The sequence below is a fragment of the Mustela nivalis genome (assembly GCF_964662115.1).
Source record: "Mustela nivalis genome assembly, chromosome: 14".
Taxonomy (NCBI): domain Eukaryota; kingdom Metazoa; phylum Chordata; class Mammalia; order Carnivora; family Mustelidae; genus Mustela; species Mustela nivalis.
The window spans coordinates 67,479,287-67,502,093 of NC_139033.1; the positions used below are offsets into that span (position 1 = coordinate 67,479,287).

General features: G+C 36.5%; 1 protein-coding gene and 2 long non-coding RNA genes across 4 annotated transcripts in view; 2 read left to right on the plus strand and 1 right to left on the minus strand.

Moving 5' to 3' along the window:
- Nucleotides 1-22,807, plus strand: part of LOC309847890 — a 407,011-nt gene that overhangs the window by 231,864 nt on the left and 152,340 nt on the right. The gene's annotated exons all lie outside the window — the stretch shown is intronic.
- Nucleotides 3,850-9,074, plus strand: LOC309847902. The gene is made up of 2 exons (XR_014302712.1): nucleotides 3,850-8,355; nucleotides 8,401-9,074. It is a non-coding gene; the product is annotated as an uncharacterized lncRNA (long non-coding RNA).
- The window catches only part of MIB1 (MIB E3 ubiquitin protein ligase 1), a 131,249-nt gene continuing 117,275 nt past the window's right edge, over nucleotides 8,834-22,807 (minus strand). Inside the window, exons 18-21 of the mRNA XM_082698744.1 lie at nucleotides 21,488-21,566; nucleotides 16,645-16,758; nucleotides 15,261-15,361; nucleotides 8,834-10,681 (exon numbers count right to left, since the gene is read on the minus strand). Coding sequence (XP_082554870.1) covers nucleotides 10,541-10,681; nucleotides 15,261-15,361; nucleotides 16,645-16,758; nucleotides 21,488-21,566 — 435 coding nt within the window. The 3' untranslated portion in view covers nucleotides 8,834-10,540. The remainder of the gene's footprint in view (nucleotides 10,682-15,260; nucleotides 15,362-16,644; nucleotides 16,759-21,487; nucleotides 21,567-22,807) is intronic.

Consider the following 22,807-nt stretch of genomic DNA (forward strand, 5'->3'; position numbering starts at 1 on the left):
TCTCAGTCACGGCCTCTGGGGTCCCAGGAACTCCTGCTTATACCCAAAACCAAGATAGTCGAGGCTGTCTGGGCAGCTCCAGACCGCCAAAGAGGTCCCAAGCAGCGATGGCACACTGAGATTTTCCTGCAGGCCCAGGCTGGGAGTGCTCAGACTCTCTGGGTCCAAGAGAGCGCTGGCTGGGGCCTGCACGCACCTCTCTCAGTGGAGGGTGTGACTCAGGCTCTGGTAGCGCAGCGTGCACGTGAAGAGTGCAAAAGAGTTTCTACTGGCTGGTGCCTGCACGCACCTCTCTCAGGGGGAGGTGTGGGGCACCACTCAGACTCTGGTAGCGCAGCGTGCATGTGGAGAGTGCAAAAGGCTGTGTTTCTGCCTGTCCTTCACAGGAGCCGCCACCCAGATGCCTCCCTCAGGCGCACTGGCAGCTCAGGGACCTGGCAGCTCAGGGACCAAGACCTGACTTCTTCACCACACTCTCTCTGGCTCAGCGCCAGGGGTGGCTGTCCTGGGTCTGGGGATTTAAGCCCATGTCCCTAATCGCCCTGATTCCCACAATTTCCCCCCCACGACCCTTTGCTATTTTTGTGTGCTTTCAACCAGACTCCAAGTTAATACTGGTCACCAGTCACAGGGCACTCTTGTACTGGGGTATTACTTTCCAATGGGACGCTTCTGGTGGCTCCCTCCCCCTTTTGTTTATCTTCCAATATCAGTTTGACATTCCCACCCCACTTTACCTGCCCACTGGCGTCTTCGGCCCCCCTAGAGATCCAGAAGTGTATAATTCTAATCTCAGGCAAATTTCATGGGTGATCAGAGTTCTTTGGTAGGTAATCAGCTCACTTTAGGGTACAGGTTGAAATGGCACCTCCTCCTACTTCCCCACCATCTTGGTTCCCACCCCACCCATAAGAGACTCTTAATCTTACAAAACAGACTGAGGGTTGCTGGAGGGAGGGGAATTGGGGAGGGGGGTTGGGTTATGTACATTAAGGTGGGTATGTGATATGGTGATTGCTGTGAAGTGTGTAAGCCTGACGATTCTCAGACCTGTACCCCTGGAGCAAATAGTACATTATATGTTAATAAAAATAACATTAAAAAAGTATCATTTAGGGGCACCTGGGTGGCTCAGTGGGTTAAGGCCTCTGCCTTCGGCTCAGGTCATGATCACAGGGTCCTGGGATCGAGTCCCACATTGGGATATCTGCTCAGCAGGGAGCCTGCTTCTCCGTCTCTGCCTGCCTCTCTGCCTACTTGTGATCTCTATCTGTCAAACAAATAAGTAAAATCTTTTTTTTTAAAGTATCATTTATATTAGTACCCAAACCTCTGAAATATTTAGGTGTAAATATAAAAAATATGTACAAGAACTATATGAGGAAAACTACAAAAAACTCTCATGAGAAAAAAAATCTAAATAAATGGAGAGATATTCCACGTTCATGAAGACAATATTGTTAAGATGTCAGTTCTTCCCAACTGATCTTAGATTCAGTCAAAATTCAAGCAAGTTATTTTATGGCTGTCAACACTTATTAGTTCCACAAGTTTTCTTGTCAATTCTTTGGAAATTTTTACATAAACAATCATATCATCTGCCAATACAGTTTTGTTTTTTCCTTTTCAATCTGTAGTACATCTTTTATTTCCTTTTCTTGTCTTATTGCATTAGCTAGGACTTTAGTACAATGCTGACTAGGAGTGGTAAAGAGTGGATTTCCTTGCCTCATTGCCAACTTTTAGGGGGAACACATCTAGTTTCTCACTATTAACTGTGATGTTAGCTAGAAGATTTTTATACAAGTTCTTTATCAAATTGAGTTTCTTTTCTTATTTTGAGAACTTCCATCATGAATAAGTTTCCTTATATAATAAATGGGGATTTTGTCCAATGCCTTTTCTTATTCTACTAATATGGTCATGATTTTCTTTTCTTTAGCATATTGATGTTAAGGATTACATTAATTTTTGAATGTTGAACCAAACTAGTATACCTGGAGTAAATCCCACTTGGTATTGTGAATAATTTTTTATATCTTATTAGATTCAATTTGCTAACATTTCATGGCAAATTTTTAAATCTATGTTTGGCAGAAATATTGGCTTATAGTTTTCCTTTCTTGTAATGTCTTTTTCTGGTTTGGTAATTACGATAATGTTGGCTTTTATATTCTGGAAGAGATTGTAGAGAGTTGGTGTAATTTCTCTCTTAAATGTTTGGTAAAATTCACCAGTGAACCCATCTGTGCCTGCTGCTTTTGGTTTTGAAAGACTATTAATTATGGATTCAATTCCTTTAATAGATAGAGGTATATTCAGAGTATTTCTCCCTGTGTTTTGATATATTTTGTCTTTTAAGGAATTGGTCAATTTTTTTTTTAAAGATCTTTATTTATTTGACAGAGAGAGAGAGAGAGAGGGACGAGAGAGGGAACACAAGCAGGGGAATTGGAAAGGGAGAAGCAGACTCCCTGCCAAGCAGGGAGCCCAATGCTGGACTCAATCGCAGGACCCTGAGATCATGACCTGAGCTTTAGGCAGATGGCTAACAACTGAGCCACCAGGCACCCGGAATTGGTCAATTTCATCTAGGTTATCAAATTTGTGGGCAAAGAGTTGTTTACTGTCATTTTACTGTTCACAGGATCTGTAGTGATGGCACATCTTGCATTCCTAATTTCAATAATTTGAGGTTTTTTTGTTTTTTGATAACCTGGCTAGAGGCTATCAATTTTGATCTTTTTAAAGAATCAGCTTTTTTGTTTCCTTGATTTTTCTCTGTTCATTTCCTATTTTCAATTTCAGTGATTTTTGCTGTTTTACGTCTTTTCTTCTGGTCACTTTGGATTTATCTTTTTCTAGTTTCCTAAAGATGAAGTTTAGATGAACCATTTTGTACCTCTTTTCCTAATGTATCTATTCAATGTTATAAATTGCCTTCTAAGAGCTGCTCTCACTGTATTCCACAAATTTTAACAAGTTGTATTTTCAAAACATTTTTATAATTTCTCAAGACTTCTTTTACCATGTTATTTAGAAGTCTGTTGGTTAAGCTCCAAGAACTTTGGGATCTTCTGACTAGCTTCCTGCCAGTTTTCTGGCCTCCAGAACTATATCCTAAGTTTCTATCATTTTAAGTCACTATATTCATGGAAACTTTTATAGTGGCAATAGGAAACCACTACAATACTCTTGTACTATACATACATGCTGAGAACATATCATCTTTTTGAACCTCAGTCTTTCTTCAGAATGGTCTGGCCATGATCAGGGCTCTCTGATTTTGTTGCTTTCCTATTTCCCTATTAAATTGCTGGTGGTATCACCTGTAAAAGCCTTTTCCAATTTGTATGTTAATGTTCCACTCAAGATATTAACTGGTGTTCTATAGAAAAGGAAGAAGAGAGATAGGAGGGGAAGGTAATATTCTTAAATATGTGAAAAGTAAAGAATATTTGACTTGAAAATCAGCCTTTCAGAAAGCTGCCATATTTGAGAATGCAATGACCTAATATAAAGAGGAATCTAAAGCATGAACATATTACATTTGATTAGAGCATTAATGCAAAGGCAGTATTACTTAATAGTCTCATTGCTAGGTCATCAACTCAGTGATCAATGGGCTCTGTTCCAGATCTTGTCTTATCCTTTCATATTATGCTTATTATGCTTATGTTTTTTTTCTGTGTTTAACAAAATGAGTTTATCAACTACTTTTTAAAAAAGATTTTATTTATTTATTTGACAGAGAGAGAGATCACAACTAGGCAGAGAGGCAGAGGGAAGGGAGGAAGCAGGCTCCTGCTGAGCAGAGAGCCCGATGTGGGGCTCAATCCCAGGACCCTGAGATCATGACCCAAGCTGAAGGCAGAGGCTTAACCCACTGAGCCACCCAGGCGCCCTCAACTACTTTTGAGGAAAAAAAAATTATTTGTCAAATGATCATTCTTCAGCAAATACCTGAAATAATTTTTGGTGTTCTACTTTAATCCATGACTTCATTCTATCTTATAAACTATCACTACTCTGTAATGCACCATTTAAAAGTTCTCACTGTCATTAAGTTTAGGAAATGCTACACTGTAAGACTAACAAATAATTTGAATTTCTGTGAAGGATGAGTAACTGTCAATGATAAAAAATATAAATCAGATTTTCTAAAATGTCTTTATTTTAAAAACCTATACAGTTCCAATTTAATAAAAAATATTGCCATGAAATATCTAATTATACAGCAACAGAAATACAGTTAGTTAGAGGTTATCCAAAAATAAATTCACAATTTTAAGGTTGGAATACACATTTTTTTCAAATAAACAATTAAAAGATTTTTGTTTCAGATGGTTTTCCTCTTAAACATTCCAGATAAACATGCTGAGTCTTTTGAACTAGAACCAGACAACCTCTCAATAATGACAACTGCTTCTATTAACTTGAGAAATAACTTCAAACCATTCAATTACTGATTAAGTCACAAAACACTTCTAAAAAAAGCCAAATAAATCACTGCTTTAAAATGTATACGTTTTGAAAATGAAATCTACACCTCAATTATGAAGAGGAAGAAACCTTTGCAGAAAAAAAGTTGAGTCTTCCTGACTGGTTGACTGATTTTCTATCAAATTTATCCTACTCAGACTACTTTCACAATATCCTAAAAGAGTGTGAGGTGTTAAAATATGAAAAACTTCTTTGGCCCTTTAGAGAGAGGTACCTTAAATGTAAACAAGTGTAATGACAGCCTTCCAAATGTAGGCATCTATGTCCTATATTGAGTAGAGATGTATGTAATTTGTTTCTCAAAGACATAATTTCCTTTCCAATAATAGATCTAATATATTGAGATATGTTTTCAAATACCTTAAAAATGAAAATTCATATAAGGAATACTTTCAAAAATCAGAGAAAAGCATTATATAATATTACAATTGTAAGTTTTATTAACAGTAAATGTTTGCATTTATTTTTAAAAGCTTAGCTCTTGCTAAGTGTTTTTTAACAAAAGCTAGTAAGCAAGAATCATTTGCCGTACAGAAACTATATTCACAAGCAAGACTTTAATCAAGTGGGAGCTAAAAAACACTGGAAAAAAATACAAAGCAAAACACTGCTATGTGTCAATTAAACTTTCTATCACACCGAATATACTGTATTTAGAATGACAGGCATACTGAAATGAACAGAAAACCAATTTTGTGGATTTAGGCTAAGACTACCATTAAGAACATGCTATCCATGATTTCCTTTAAAAAATTTTCTTTAAACCAAATCACTTGAACAAAAAAGGTCTTTTTTTCACGAAGGGAACAATCTGTGTTTACCAAACAGACCCTCCTTTCATATTAAAATAGCCAACGGTATGAACCCTAGCTCTTCTTCCCAGATGCTACTACTTATACATGACTTTGCATAATGACTTATAGAATTACTTTTCTGGTAACAGTGTCATGGCCATAAGTAATCCATTTTTTAAAAAGCAATATCAAGTGCAAGTCTAGAAAACTTCCTTTAAAGAATTACCCAAACCCAGCACACAATGCAGTATTGCTATCACAAAAGCTGAGCAATACACCTTATAAACGCGTGTGTGATGGTACCCCACACTAAAGACCACCTCGTAGGGAGTTTTTGTAGTGTTGCCAAGTTAATAATTCTTTCAAGGCACTAAAGAATTATGTAGCTGGATTTTCCAAAAGATAATTAACAACCTCTTAAACTGTTACAAAGCCCTGAGTCAGAACTTTCAATAGTTTCCTGAAGTTAAAAGATTTCAGACAAAATGGTATATTTGTTTATTTTATAGAAAATTACAAGACCATTTTGCATTTTGGAGGAAAGAAGTCACATTTATGAAACAAAGTCATGTGGACTGTACAGGAAAAGCAAAACATTCAGCAATATTATCTTTCTTACACACTTTGTACATGTCCATCATCACCTCTCATTATGGATTTACGCACCAAATTGATGTGGCAAATCACCCTTCCTGTACCTACTGCTTAAATCCTCAACAACATAAAAATTTCCATTTGAACCTCGGGTTCCCATCTCTTCCTTAGTCACAAAAAAGAATAAAAGCTGGAAAAGCAATACTCTGACAGAAAAGGAGGTAGAAAATGCCAATGTAGCAACTTACAATTTTAATTCATCAGCTCCACTAACTCATTCATATTCTCATACTTTAGTTTCATCCTCTACTAACACCATTTATCAGTAAACTAAGTCTCAATCTAAAGAATTTTCCCCCTCACTATAGCAAAACAATGTACACGTGAGACAGCATTAAATAGTTCTTCCTCAAATTTAATGTTCTAAAGAAGTACAACTGTGATTATTAATACTGCTATAGTTTTATATATGTATATATATAAGTTCCAAGGCTATCATGATTATCAAGTAATATCAGTAAGCATTCCTATCATAATATTCAAGCAAATAAAATTAGGTTGCGTTTTTGAGAGAAAAAAAATATTTTGAGACTGTCACAAGGAGATTTAAAGACAAATGACATTTTCGACAAGGCACACATAGTCTGTGAAAATCTATTACCTTTCCCATTCACTACAAATTTAAAGCTAACTTATTCTAATGTTGAATATGTGTCCCACCACCCCCACCCTGGCTCCAAATGAATTAACAAACCCTTCCAATTAACAGACATTTAACCCCAACCCAATTATGATTTATAACATTTGGGAGGAAGGGAAGAAATTCTGTCACCCCCCCAAATTTAGGAACTTAATGTTGACTATGACTTTAAATCTTGCAAACAGAAACAAACTATTAAGATAATTCAGGTTGTTTCTTGATTTATATTTAATGAAAATTCTATTCCATTCAGGGGGAGGAGAGAAAAGGGAGTTGTTTAATGGGTATAAAGTTTCAGTTCTGCAAGACGAGAAAGTTTTGGATAGCCATTTAATTATCATGAATATACTTAACACTACTGACCTGTACACTTAAAGATCGTGAAGATGGTAAATTTCATGTTAAGTGTTTTTACAATTAAAAAAATGCAAAGAAGAATTCTATTCCAAAAATTCAATTTTTACACAAACTATTACTATATCATTTTAGATACTCTTGACAGGATAGGTGCTTTTCCTTTGGACTTTTTCTTAAAGCCAGATGTATTAAACTGTATAGCTTACAAAGCAACTGTCAATTAAATAACACTAAAAACTGGCTAAAAAATCTTTTTTATTATTCTATCAGGTCTACTCTTTCTGCTTACTGCTTTGATGAAATCTACATGAATTCTTAAACTCCTTCTTTCTCTAAATTCAAACACTGACTTTTCCTTCTTACTTGTTTCAACTCCATACTGTCTCCCTATCCTATCCCATCACTAAGTCTCTTACTTTATAAGCATAACTAATTCCTAGTCGGAAAGGGTCCAAAATTCATAATAAACAAGAACATGACCCAGTAAGCTTTGAAATTCCAATTGGACAAATCTCAAGCAGCATGCATTTCAATATGCTAAAATGCTCTTACAGGCTGAAGCCATCAAAGATAACAAATTTAAGAACACTATTTTCAACATCAATTAATCTTATGTCTCAGTAACTAGCTGGTCAATCTGCAATATTTTAAAATTACAAACATCTTGTCTAATTATGATTTGGCCAGCTAAACTAAACATCTGTCTAATATACTATTCCTACACTAATGCAAAATGATCCTCTCTTGAAAGGCCTTCTTGCTCCCAATAAAATTAAATACAAATATAGTATAAGCAGTAAGAACGTTAAATTATGTGAACAAAAAGGAGTAGAATAGCACCATCTAGTAAGTTGGGTGTGAGTTTCTGGCAACAAAGCTGATAATCTTAGAGGAGAATACATAGTAGGAGTGAGGGGTACAGAGAGAGAATCCAAATGCTACTTAATGACAACTCTTCTGAAACATTAGGAAGAAATGTTATTAGTACCTCTGGATCCCTTCTTGGCTCTAGATTTCTTCAAATGCACAACTGCTGCATGATAGATTCTGTGTGCTAAGATGCTGACCATTTTTTCAACGTTGTGTTATCTAGCCCCTGAGGCCCAATAAATACGTTTTTGAATGAATGTCTGCTATGTTTTATTTAATGATTCTAGGAAAAATAAAAGCTCTTCTGAGGCACATGATGATGAGCTGATGAGAAGGAAACATATCTAACTGGGAAAGTGCTGCTGAGAGACATATAAGAGGTAGCGATTTCACAGAATTAGAAGAAGGTCATTTAAACAACTCAGTTCTTAATCTTATTCTTGCTCACAAACACAAAATAAACTTAAAATAATTTTTCAGATACTTGAAAACATGAATAGAGAAACACCTTCTATTCACTGAACAAATTTCAAAGTGGTACAAATATAGAAAATCCACAAGTACACAGCATTACAATCATAGCAACCTTATGACTCTTTGTGATAGTTTATATTAATTGTATTTTATATATATGGAGAAGAAATAAACTAGTGTGAAAAATGAAATTGTCTTTTAGGGATGTAAGTTTAAGCACTGCAAGCTCCAAAGACAAAAAGGATTTAAGTAAAGTAGAGCTTTAGACCACAGAATTCACTGGATGGCCAAACCATGCACAAGTCAGCCAGGTGTTTCCTCCTCTCCAGCTGATCTAGTGGAAAAGAGATGGGCAGCCTATGGCATGGAAGAAAAATAAAAAATCCTGACTTTTGCTATTTTCAAATCTAAAAGAAAACAACTTATTTCATTAAGTGAACATCATGTCAGATCTTCTATCTTTTTATAACCTTAAAATATGGCTTAAAAAATAGCCTCATTGGCCCTTTATTAGATAACAGAATCCATATAAATTTTCAAATTTAAAATTTATAAAAAATTTTATTTTTCTAAATCCTAAGTTATTCAGCTAAACACAGATATGGAATTACCGAGACTAAAAAATCAGCCAGCAAAGCTCACCACTATTTTCACCAGGACTTGCAAAGGCAACAGCCATTAACTTGCCAGGAATATTCTTATATGTTGTCGTTGTAACAACAGAAAAAAACAAAACAAAACAAAACAAAACAAAACAAAAAAAAGGAAGAAAAAAAGAAGAACCAGAATCAAAGAAAGGAAAAAAATACCAGATAACTACACCCTTAAGAATAAGCTTGTACACAGTATATAGTAGACATCACTGTAAACAGCTGATATTTTTATAATCTAGCAGCAATGACTCCAAAACACTTATTAAATGTAGATTCGTCCTATAGACAGAGTAAGACTACTCATTCAAAGGCGGGAAAATGACCAGATGCTCTAGAATCAGTCTGAGTTTAAAAAAACAAACAAACAAAAAAGAAACTACAGGTAATCAGACATATTTCTGTAAATGTCCTGGTCACGCTTTCTAAAATAAGTATTTATTATTAGGTTACTTACTATGTCTTGGATACTGCTGGCAATTTAAATATCCTCACCTGTTGGTATAAAGATAGTGATTTCTTACCAGCCTTAGCAACTGAAAGAAAATGGAAGTAGGGCTTATGATGAAGACAGAACCAGTATCACTGTCAGAATGAACAGATATGGACAAGAAAAAGATTGCTGCTTTGGGACAATGCGTTATCCTTCTCAGATCACTGGGGTACTATTCAGTACACAAGAAAAGCTACATGAGACCTCAGATGCCCAAAGAGGGCAACACTGTTTCACTGGTCAGATTAAGTCTGGATAAGTAACCACAGGGAAAACTGAGGTACACTTTTCACAGACTTTTTTTTTAACGGTTGGTAAACAGAATAGTGTATAGATTAACATATATGAAAGGTAACTGTTAATGGTCAGTTAATAGGTACTCATTTTTGGCCACTTCCCCCACTTCAGTATCCCACTATGATTGCTTTTCCTTTCCATGTTAATCATCTTGAAATTTGGTTCAAGTTAAACAATTTTCCTTTTAAGTCTAGAAATTAAGCTAAATGGCAAAGTCACTACTCTCTCATTCCATGCTTCCATTTACTCTAAAAATTCAGAATCAATCATCTGTATAACTTTTTCTCTTAAAAAGATAATCCTCTCTGCAGTATTAACTATGTATAACTTATATTCTAATTCTGTCATTTAACACATGTGACCTAATGGTTTGACTTGCCCCATTCATTCAATGCATGACTATTCTGAGTACCTATGTCAACGCACTGTGTAAAATCATATAAACTGAAGGATAGCTGATCATAAGGAACTACATTTCTTGAGGTCTAACAAATTTATAAACTATAAGAAAAAAAATGCAATAAAAACAAAAATAACAGGAGATCCTTAAAGGATTTTCCCCTTAGAAGTGACAAGCAAATTACCTATGAATTACATGAACTTGATGTTTCAAATTAAAAGAAACAAAAACAAAACCACAACTTCAAACACTGTCTTGTAGAGGTTTTTTTGTTCTGGCACATTTATAGTCTAATTACACCCTAGGAAAGAAACTATGATATTAAAAATTAATTCATTAGAACCTCCAACTAGCTTAATGGCTTACAAGAGCTCATGACCAATACTTCAGCTAAGAAAACACAGTTTCTTAATACAAAAGAATCCTTCGTTCAATAGCCTTGCGACAAATAGGACATTCACTCATTCGGTCTCCACAGAGCTGGCACGTTCCATGGCCACAGAGGAAAATCATATTCTTCAGACGATCCAAACACACAGGGCACATGGTCTGGAATGTGAGATAACAAAGTAATAAATGCTGAGACATTTTATGGTTTAAAACTGTAATAGGTAACAATTTTGTAACATCATTTTCTTTTGCTGTTTTAATCTTTTGTTACTCCAGAATTTAAAAAAATTTTTTTAATCTAATAATTTTTATTTTTTTCCCCAAGATTTTATTTATTTATTTCAGAGAGAGGGAGTGAAAGAGAGACAGCACAAGAGGTGGGAGAGTCAGAGGGAGGAGTAGATGCCCCACTGAGCAGGGAGCCCAATGTGGGACTGCATTCCAGGACCCTGGGATCATGACCTGAGCTGAAGGCAGATGTTTAAGTGACTGAGCCACCGAGACACCCAATTTTAAAAATTTTAAACAGTTAAAATGTCATCCCTATAAAATAGAAATACTGGTTGTACTGTCAGGACTATATCAAAGGTACAACCTAAAATAAATACTACATAAAATAAAAAATGCAAATGCCATGGGATGTCTGGGTAGCTCAGTTGGTGAAGCGACTACCTTTGGCTCAGGTCATGATCCTGGAGTCCCGGGATCCTGGAGTCCCACCTCAGGGTCCCTGCTTGGCGGGGAGTCTGGTCTGCTACTCCCTCTAACCTTCCCTCTTCTTGTGCTATCTCATTCTTCTCTCAAATAAATAAGTAAAATCTTTAAAAAAATGCAAATGCCAAAATCCAATAGGAAATGGACAAAAATAGCCACATTTAGTCTAATTCCCCAACTCTGGGGTACTATGCTGTTCTTGTATGAAAATATGACAAATATATCAGGCCTACTGGAGAAGGGGAGCAGGGAAGAGATGTCCCTAAAAACACATGCCACACACTATGATACAATCTCAGCCCTATTATCACTTCCACTTTAAAAACGAGGAAATTGAGGCTTTGGTGGGGCTAAACACTTTCCACGGTGTGAATGGGATTCTGCAGCCCAGAGCTCTTGCTCTGAATCATGCTTCCCTGGATTACTATTAATGTAGAACCCCATTAGGTTAAAAATAATTAGCCTTAGTTACATATAAAAATAATTAGCCTGAGTTCTCTTCAGGAACTCAGAAAATTTTAGAAGTATGTTAGGCGTACTTCTATGAAAACACTCTAGGAAAGATATCGATTCATATTTCATACTTTATAGTTATAAAAATATATTTTACCTTAATATACCATAATACTTCATTCTGAATTACATCTTTTCCCAAATAACACAGAAATGAAATAACTACAAAAGAATGTCTAAATCAATAAACCAAGCCTAAAGCCTATATGAAATATAGTTAACCAATTTCGACAATACCAGGGAGCATTATGGTGTGTGGGGGAAGGAACTGTAATCTAAATTGTTAACCACAGTCTTCTAAAGTAAATTTTCACATTTATCTAACCTGAAGTTTGAGAAACAAAGTTGTATAAAATTGTATTTTTTTTATTTTAAAAAGCCAAACCAGTCTTTTAGTGCCATTAAAATAGTTATTTTTCCTTAAATTTTCATGAGCTATATGCAGTTAATTAATAACTCTTATTTCCAAAAGTAAACACATCTGCACACAGCCTAGGTTAAGTTACTTTGAGATTAATATATGCTTAATACCACATGATATTACATTGGGGTAATAGAAAGACTGGAGATTTAAAATTTAAAAAGGGTTATTCAGCTGCTATGTCCTGGTAACTCTGAAGGGGTCCCTGCAAGAAATTTCATCAAGGGTGGGGGGGGCGCCTGGGTGGCTCAGAGTTAAGGTTAAGCCTCTGCCTTCACCTCGGGTCATGGTCCCAGGGTCCTGGGATCGAGCCCCGCATCGGGCTCTCTGCTCAGTAAGGAGCCTGCTTCTCCTTCTCTCTGCCTGCTACTCTGCCTATTTGTGATCTGTTAAATAAATAAATAAATAATATTTTTAAAAAAATTAAAAAAAAAAAAAAAGGAAATTTCATCAAGGGGCACCTGGGTGGCTCAGTGGGTTAAAGCCTCTGCCTTCGGCTCAGGTCATGATCCCAGAATCCTGGGATCGAGTCCCTCATAGGGCTCTCTGGTCAGCAGGGAGCCTGCTTCCTCCTCTCTCTCTCTGCCTGCCTCTCTGCATACTTGTGATCTGTCTGTCAAATAAATAAATAAAATCTTAAAAAAAAAAAAAAAAGAAATTTCATCAATCCTCAGAAAATGAATTTCCTATAATTGTTTAAATATTTTAGTGACACAATATGGTCATGAAGATTATTTAAGGGAGAAGGAACTTCTTTGGAGTGCTAAACCTGGGTAAAGGTAGAGCTGAATTTTTAAGGATATATAATAGGGCTCAAAAAGTACCATTATTCATTTTAAGAACAATTTTAATTCACCATTAGGAGATGAAATGCTTTTCACAGATGTATTCATAAATCAGTTTTACCTTTCTATAAGTGTCTCACGGGAAAGGAAATGAGATTCTGAGGAGTTTCAAGATTTCTGAAATGTTCTATTTTATATTAGAATGAGCAAAATATGTTCCTATTTTTATGTTCCTGCATAAGAACTGGTAAGTCCATGTTTATCTTGAATTCACCATACAGTAAGTATTACTAGGAGTGAGATTTCAAAAGAAAAACTAGCTTAGAGTTTTCATCTTTTTACATGGTGTTTAAATCCCTAGTATATATATATATGTATGCTTCATTCTAAATTACTGTAGCTACCATATTACTCTATCACAAGGGTCATTAGTTATCCTATTTAGTGACTATGTTACTTTCTTATATTCAGTAGAAAAGATGAAAGTTATTATTAATAACTGCACGGCAACACTGATGTGATACCCAAACTAAAGAAATAACACCCTCTGCTTCTCAATCCTTTGGATCTGATTTAATTGCTGGGTCAAATGATAAGGCTGGGGCAGGTGGCAGACAGACTTTCTTACCTATTATATATGTAACAAGTCTTAACTAACTTCTTTATTTTACTGTTGCTGCTATTAAATAATGAGTAGATAAAAGAGTACTTCTGTTGGCATGTATAAGATATGAAGAACAAGTTTAAAGGATGGAATGCTACCCTATCTTTTGAAGCTACTCCACACATCCTCCCAAATGCTTTCCATCTACCCCTCACCGATACCAACTATTCTAAATATTACATTTTTCTTTCCTTTGCTTTTCTTTATGGTGTGCGTGTGTGAGAGAGAAAGAGAAAGTGAATATGTATGTGTGTGTGTGTGTATTCTACTTTCTACCTAAGTATCACATCTATACAGAAATGTGCACAAATCATAAATGTACAGCTTGATAAAAGTTCACAAACTGATCAGACGTATGTAATCAGCACTTTATCTATCCCTCTATAAAGAAATGTCCCTTGTGCTCCCTTCCCGCCATCCCAGCCAAGAAAACCACTACCCTTGGTTGTTTTTTTTTTTTTTTTTAGATTTTATTTATTTATTTGACAGACAGAGATCACAGGTAGGCAGAGAGGCAGGCAGAGAGAGGAAGGGAAGCAGGCTCCCTGCTGAGCAGAGAGCCTGATTCGGGGCTTGATTCCAGGACCCTGGGATCATGACCTGAGCCGAAAGCAGAGGCTTTAACCCACTGAGCCACCCAGGCGCCCCACTACCCTTGGTTTTAAACACCATCTGTACAATTGTTTGCAAGTTTGTGTCCCCAAACAATATCCTGCTTAGTTTTATGATTATAATGACAAACTTTTCCAAAGTGTTTTTACTAATTTATATTCCCAACAGCAGTATGTGAGTTACGGCTGCTACATATTCTAACACTTTGTACTGACAATTTCTAACACTGAGTTTTCCATGCAGTCAGGCAGGTAAGAAAAGACACCTAACTGTAGTTTTAATTTTCATTTCTTCTTCTTTTTTTTAATGTAAGATCTATGCCCAAAGCGGGGCCCAAACTCACGACCCTAAGATCAAGAGTACATGCTCAGGGCACCTGGGTGGCTCAGTGGGTAAAAGCTTCTGCTTCAGGTCGGGTCATGATCCCAGGGTCCTGGGGTCGAGCTCCGTACTGGGTTCTCTGCTCAGCAGGGAGCCTGCTTCCCCTCCTCTCTCTCTGCCTGCCTCTCTGCGTATTTGCGATCTCTGTCGCTCAAATAAATAAAATCTTAAAAAAAAAAAAAAAGTACATGCTCTACTGACAGAGCCAGCCAGGCTCCCCAACTTTCATTTCTTGATGACTGATCTGACTGAGCATTTTTCACATTTATTGGTCATCCATGTGTTTCTTGTTTTGGAAAGTACCTGATTAAATCTTTGAATCACATTACCTTTTGCAAATATTCAAATACTATAATTGATACCCTAATATAAACCATGATTACTACATAAGACACTAGTATTTTTTTTAATTTTTTATTTTTTATAAACATATATTTTTATCCCCAGGGGTACAAGTCTGTGAATCGCCAGGTTTACACACTTCACAGCACTCACCAAAGCACATACCCTCCCCAATGTCCATAATCCCATCCCCCTTCTCCCAACGCCCCTCCCCCCAGCAACCCTCAAGACACTAGTAGTTTTAAAGAAAAATATTGAGTGCCATTCTCAGAATCATCATTTACCAAGAAGAAAAATCATTATTACCTGCTCTTTAATGTCCTGTAACTGCTGCTGCAACTTTTGCACATCTGCATTGACATTGGTATTATCTTTGTCCTTTTGTAACACTGGAATATTTCCACTTGCTATAATATAATAAATATAAATAAAATATTTTAATGTATGATTGTTTTGACATAGCAATGATTTTTTATTTCTAAAATTATTACTGCTTTATTAAAAACACAAGACTATTATTAAAGTCCTCTTTAAAATTTTTTCTCATTCATGGACAACAGATACAGTAGTGACATTCTTATTATACTCATTCATTTATAATCTTCAGAAAGAAACAAGTTTGCAAATTATTTTCTAATTATATTTAACTCTGCTAGACAACAATCTACACACAGATTTCTGGGTTTTCCAAGGTACTACGTGCTTCCTTTGGCAAGCTCACAAATACATTTTATTCTTGTTTTCTCTGCTCCCGCATTGTACGAACTGACGAATGTAGACAGCACAGCACTTTTTAGCCAGTTTTGGCAGCAAAAATTATAAAGTCTCTTAGATGATGTTTATGAGAACACACAAAAACCTAGGCTTCTTCCCCCTGCCCAACCCTCCTTGCTACTGATCCGAGATGAGGAACTCCGTGAAAGAAAAGCTGTGATCAGTGAGTCTGGTAAATGGTGGGAAATTTTTTATTTCAATTTTAACTACTCTCTAGACTTTTACTCTTAACTCTAGTTAATTTGTCCCTGGGATTTTTATTCTACTCTACTGCTGATAAAGACAGAAAGCCCTGGGCAAAAGTGGTTGCTAATCTTCTTCCTCATGTGTACACAGAACAAAAAATCAAAGATACCATCCTAGTTTATATCTAGTGCAGAGATGAAAAATATTTTTATACAGCTATAGTATTAAGAAGATTGAAAAGTAAATAACTTGCTTTTTATTTTTCCACTTCTTCACTGAGTTACACTTCAGGATATCTACAGTTACTCTGTCCCAAATAAATACTACTCTATAAAATATGGACATGCACTAGGTAAAACCTGCTACACAAAGGAATGAGGCATTAATACTTGTGTAACTGAAAAAATAATTTGTAATACGCTATTCCACCAAGATACACTAAATTTAATCTTAAAAAGAGCACATTTTCTTTAAGCAAGAATACAGCAATTTTCTTTATATCCTACACAGAAGTTTCTCAAAAGACAAATGCTTCAAGTTCTATCATAGTGTAAGCTAGAACAATAAAATTTCAAGTTTCCTGTAACAAGAGTATACCCCACCTGTTGCTCTGTAGATTCGGGTCACGTACCCTGTACTTTACAAGGTAATAGTGTACTACACATGAGATGAGATCTTCATGAAAGTCCCAACAAGAAAACAAAGAAAAAGCTCAAGAAAATACACTTACAGATGTCATCAGAGGCATCTTCTGAACTTTTCCCTCCACAACACATAATGAAAGGCACTCTTCGTTCAACGACTGCCCGACACTGCACGCACTTCTTCATCAGACTAGCACAGTCTGCGGAAAAACAATAGGATACTTCTTACAAGAGACAATGCAAACAAGAGGGCTGCCCTTCTCAGTTTTATAACTGAAATCTCACACTGAGATAAACATCAAACGACTTCTATGAATACACGATTCTACCTTCTTAAAATATTATCAACTTATGAATGTATATTCTTCTTAGGCAGCCTCGAGAAGAGAGAGCCCATTGTTATGAAAATAATGACATTTTCTAACATCAGACAAATTGTGAAAAGGGATTTTTCTGGTTATTTTTAATAAAAAATATTTCAAGACCTTAGGCTTGAGAATAAAGGAGAAAGATACTTCTAAGTTTTAACTAATATAGAATTAATTATACGGTTGCTCACATAAACTATATTGAAGAATTCTTTTCCCTCTCTTTCTAGTAAACTGATGTAATCTAATGAGGAAATTGTTTAGTAACCACTTTTTCAAAGTAGCGGTCAAGAAAACATCAGCTATGTATCATAATGGACTTTCTAATATTTATATATCAGAGGAATGCTCTCCCATCCCAAAGAAGAAATGCATAGGCACTGGAGGTTCCTCAAAATGTTGAAAATAGAACTGCCCTATGACCCAGCAATTGCACTACTGGGTATTTACCCTAAAGATACAAACGTAGTGATCCAAAGGGGAACGTGCACCCGAATGTTTATAGCAGCAATGTCCACAATAGCCAAACTATGGAAAGAACCTAGATGTCCATCAACAGATGAATGGATCAAGAAGATGTGGTATATATACACAATGGAATACTATGCAGCCATCAAAAGAAATGAAATCTTGCCATTTGCGACAACATGGATGGAACTAGAGCGTATCATGCTTAGCGAAATAAGTCAAGCAGAGAAAGACAACTATCATATGATCTCCCTGATATGAGGAAGTGGTGATGCAACATGGGGGCTTAAGTGGGTAGAAGAAGAATCAATGAAACAAGATGGGATTGGGAGGGAGACAAACCATAAGTGACTCTTAATCTCACAAAACAAACTGAGGGTTGCTGGGGGAAGGGGGTTTTTTGGGAGAAGGGGGTGGGATTATGGACATTGGGGAGGGTGTGTGCTTTGGTGAGTGCTCTGAAGTGTGTAAACCTGGTGATTCACAGACCTGTACCCCTAGGGATAAAAATATATGTTTATAAAAAATTAAAAAAATTAAAAAAATGCATAGGCACAATTATAGGTTGTGGATTATTAATTCTACATCTAGTTGTTAATTATTTACAAAATAACATACAGTTCAATATAACCTTTCCCATTAGCATTTACTATGAAAGTATATTCCATATCCTTAGTCTATGCACCAAGTGTCTTTATCATTTCAAAAACACGGAAAATAAATGACAACTGTGACAGGTATCCAGGGATAATTTATGATCAGGCACTAAACTTTAACAAAGCACAAAACCACAGATGTGGACAACACGGGGGACATACTCCCAATGGTGCTTATGCCAGTGGACAGAGAAGGGTAATAAAGGCCAATCTCATGTCAAGGCCTAAAGAGAGATGGGTCTGATGCTGGTTTACGCATAAAGCACTAAGTAGGAGCTAATGCTAGTAGAAACCTCATTTGGGATTTGTCTTATATCTGAGGGCCAATCTTTTTCTTAAAAATTTAAAGAGCTAATTTAAGTGGCTCATTGCATAATATATAACCACAATTATCTCAAATACTTTTAACTATTATGTTAGGTTGTTATATTGCCTATATAAAATCTTTCTTCCTTCCCTCCAAAACAGATATATTCTTTCCTCCTTCTGGCCTGTCGAGGCACTATTTTGTACTCTTCAAGGTTCCAATATTCTGCTTCACATTCCTGAGATGTAGGTAATGGACTAAGTGCTTCACTATACAGTCCTTGAAAGACAGGCATTTTCCACCTCAATGTCATCTTCCTTAGCTAATAAATGTTTAACTATGTGTCTATACAATGGAGAAAACAACCTACTTCTTAGTGTTGTGAAAATAAATGAGGAAACACTCTAAAAGAGATTAAAATATCTGGAGCACCTGGGTGGCTCAGTGGGTTAGGGGTACGACTCTTGATTTTGACTCAGGTAATGATCTCAGGGTCATGAAATAAAGCCCCATGTCCGGCTCCATGCTAGATGTGGAGACCAACTGCTTCAAATCCTCCCTCTCCCGCTGCCCTGTCCCTGGTGCTCGCACACTCTCTCTCCCTCTTAAACAAAAATGTCTGGTACAAGGTAAGAGCTTAATCAAAGTTAGCTGCTACTCTTGTTACATATGAATGAAAAGACAATGTAAAAACGTTGGGAAACTCCTGGAGAAAGTACTGCAGCAAGAGCTGAAAATTTGTATTATCAACTACTCATTATAACAACTTTCAAGTCTCTGTAGGTCTTACTTAGGTATAGGGGGCAGGGGGTGGGTGGCTAACTACAGCCTCCAAGCCAAACCCAACCAGGTGCCTGTTTTTGCTCAGACTTTTTTTTTTTTTTTTTTTTTTTTTTTAAAGTAGGCTCCACACCCAATGTGCAGCCCTAGGCACAGGGGCTTGAATTCACAGTCCTGAGATCAAAACCTGAGCTAAGATCAAGAGACAGATCCTTAACAGACTAAACCCCCCAGGTGCCCTCAGGTACCCGTTATTGTAAATAAAGTATTAATGAAAAGCAGTTCCACCTATTCATTGACATATCTATCATCTATAGTTGTCTTTGCACTATAATGGCACAGCTGAGTAATAAGAGTTTTAAGTAGTTACTACAGAACACATGGCCCACAGAGTCAAATATATTTATTATGTGACCCTTTAAAGAAAAAGTATGCTAGCCCCTAGACTACAAAAACTTAAGTAACCTGAGCTCTCTTTACTTAAGACTAAAATCTACAAGTCCTCCTACAGTTGATAATAGCCATTATACTAGTCTTTGGAAAACAAAAACAATTATGTGAGGAGAATATTACAGGAGGAAACCTTGATCCTTTCTTTAGCTGATGAGCTCCTATCAGAATGAAAAAAATCACCAAGGCTTAAAGCAAATCTATGCCAATGAAATTAATCTATCATATAATTTGTGTATTACTTAGATATTATATTGAAAATCAGTACCTACTGACTGAACTTTTATTTATGAGAGAGCGAGCGCACGAGCGGGAAGCTGGAGGGAGTGACAGAGGGCAAGGGAGAAGCAGGACTCCCCACTGAGCAGGGAGCCAACAGAGCTCCGTCCCAGGACCTGAGATCATGACCTGAGCTGAATGAAGGCAGACACTTAACCAACTGAGACACCCAGGCGCCCCTTGAACCATTTTAAAATAGAAAATACCATGCTTTACATTGAGCCCATTTAAGTAAGGTATAAGTTGTTAAACTTGCTTAAAATCCTCCAGTGATAAATGAAAACAAAAGGAAGAGGAGAATGCTGAATAGTACATGAATATGTAAAGAACAAGGGGAAGTATAAAAAGCAAAGGTGAGGATGTGGAGAAAGGGGAAACCTTCTACACTATTGGTGGGAATGCAAGCTGGTACAGCCACTATGAAAAACAGCATGGAGGTTCCTCAAAAAGCTGAAAATAGAGCTACCCTACAGCCCAGCAATCGCACTACTGGGTATTTACCCCAAAGATACAAATGTAGTGATCTGAAGAGGAATGTGCACCCGAATGTTTATAGCAGCAATGTCCACAACAGCCAAACTATGGAAAGAACCTAGATGTCCAACAACAGATAAATGGATAAAGAAGAATGGAATACTGTGCAGCCACCAAAAGAAATGAAATCTTGCCATTTGCAAAGACATGGATGGAACAGAGGGTTTATGCTGAGCGAAATAAGTCAATCAGAGAAAGACAATTATCATATGATCTCTCTGATATGAGGAATTTGAAAGGCAGAGCGGAGGGATCCTGGGGGTAGAGAATGAAAAAATGAAACAGGATGGGATGGGGAGGGAGACAAACCGTAAGAGACTTAATCTCATGAAACAAACTGAGGGGTGCTGGGGTGTGGAGGTAGAGAGAGGGTGGCTGGGTAGAGAGAGGGTGAGAGTGATGGACACTGGGGAGGGTATGTGCTGTGGTGAGCAGTGTGAAATATACAAGCCTGATGATTCACAGACCTGTACCCCTGGGGCAAATAATACATTATATGTTAATATTTAAAAAAAAAAAAAAAAAGCAAAGGCATTTGAAAGAATATGTTTAGGAGATATTTTAAAACATCACTTGTACTTTAATATACTCTCCCCAAAAGTCCTATAACCTCTTCTGACATAAAGATTAAGAAAGATTAAGAAGACCAGACATTATAGTGCCAAATGGTTGCTGTGGTGGAACTCAGTAGTGGGGAAAGTGTGCAGGAGGGCAATATCAAGGTGAAGACAAATGAGAACGTGCTAATTTTAATTGTGAGCAGGGCTAGACTAAATGTTTCAAAATTCATTTTTGGAAATAAATTTCTATCGTGTGTGAGGAGATCATTTTGTGCTGATACAAATGAATCAAAAGGCGAGTTAGTAGAAGATAGCTTATTCTGTCTTTGCTAACACTCAGGAGTGTTAGGAATGACACAGGTGACATTATACATAGTACAGAGGAAGAGATGGAAGGTACTATAGAGGCCACCAGTGTTTTTGTTTATGGGTTATTAAAACAAAACAAAATAAAACAAAACACTCCAAGCTATAATTTGTTTTATTTTCTATTTTTATACTGAGTAAGTTTTGTATAGGCTACTTACTCTCACAAGCACACATGTGTCCACAAGGCTGAAAAAGAACAGCTGCTTTCTTGTCAGAGCATACCACACATTCTTCAATCTACAAAAAAGTGGTTAGAGCACAAGTGTGAACATCTATAGATAAATCTCCTAACTCTAACAGTTCCTCTTGTATCCAAGTGTATTTCCTCTATAGGGCAACACTCTCAGCACAGGAAACTTAATATGTACTCCTCGGTCCTCTATTCTTTTGGTTACTCATTTTTTTACCCTTATATACCCTGACCCTTCACAGGTTCTATTTCTATATTAGTCTCCCTACCTGTCCCAAAGAATGATAAAGAAAACATTTCCTTTGTGGTAAGAAGGACCAAAATAGACTTTTTCCCCCCAAAACTAATTTGACAGAAAAATTCAAAAAACAAGTATAAAAAGAAATGTAAGATAAGCTAGATTTCTAATATTAATAAAAACCCAATCAGATTAGCAGACGGCCAGAGCCCATGTGGAATTTGTTTCTTCACATTGGAGGAACTTTCCCTGGACTTGGTTAGCTCCCCCACACTGGGGGGAGTGCATGGCTTTGGGCTGTTCTTTCTCCCTAATCTCTAAAGCGACAAGTCTTCCACAACTTATTCATAATTTCCCTCAATTTTACCTCCTTCAGAGTTTTGAGTGCGTAGCTACTTCTTAAGCTGGCTCTTGGCTTTTCTCACCCCCCACCCATCCCCCTGCCCTTGCTTCACATTCATCTTTCACCTGTTCTCCTCTCTTCTGATACACATTCACATTTACCTATATCTGTGCCACTTCATAGTAGTGTCCAAAAGTGATGACCACCAGTCACCTATAATCTCACCTAACTAATCTAATAGTGTACACATGCTCTCCACGGACTCTCCAAACTTATACCTTGCTCTGTATGTAGAATTTCCATAGCTGAGTAACAGGGAAAAGAAGTAAGGCATGGTCGGTTGATTTTATATTCCTAGATCCTTTATATTCCTAGATTCAAACTATAGCTCCACTAATAACAAATATATCTAACATTGTTGAGCCACAGCTCTTTTTATCTGAATGATAAAGAACAACCTTTCTTCACAGGGTAGTAAAGGGTAAATCAGGTATTATGTGTGGAGTGTTTAGTTCAATGCCTAATACAACATCAGTGTCCAAAGCATGGTAATTCTTTTCTTCTCTCTATACAATGATGTGCTATTTCTTTAAAAGATTTCCAAAGCAACTGTTTATACATCTGAATTGTTCATAAGAAGTTTAAAATAATCCAGCAAATTGATTAAACAATCATTTACTTACCAAATCCCCTAATATATATAATAT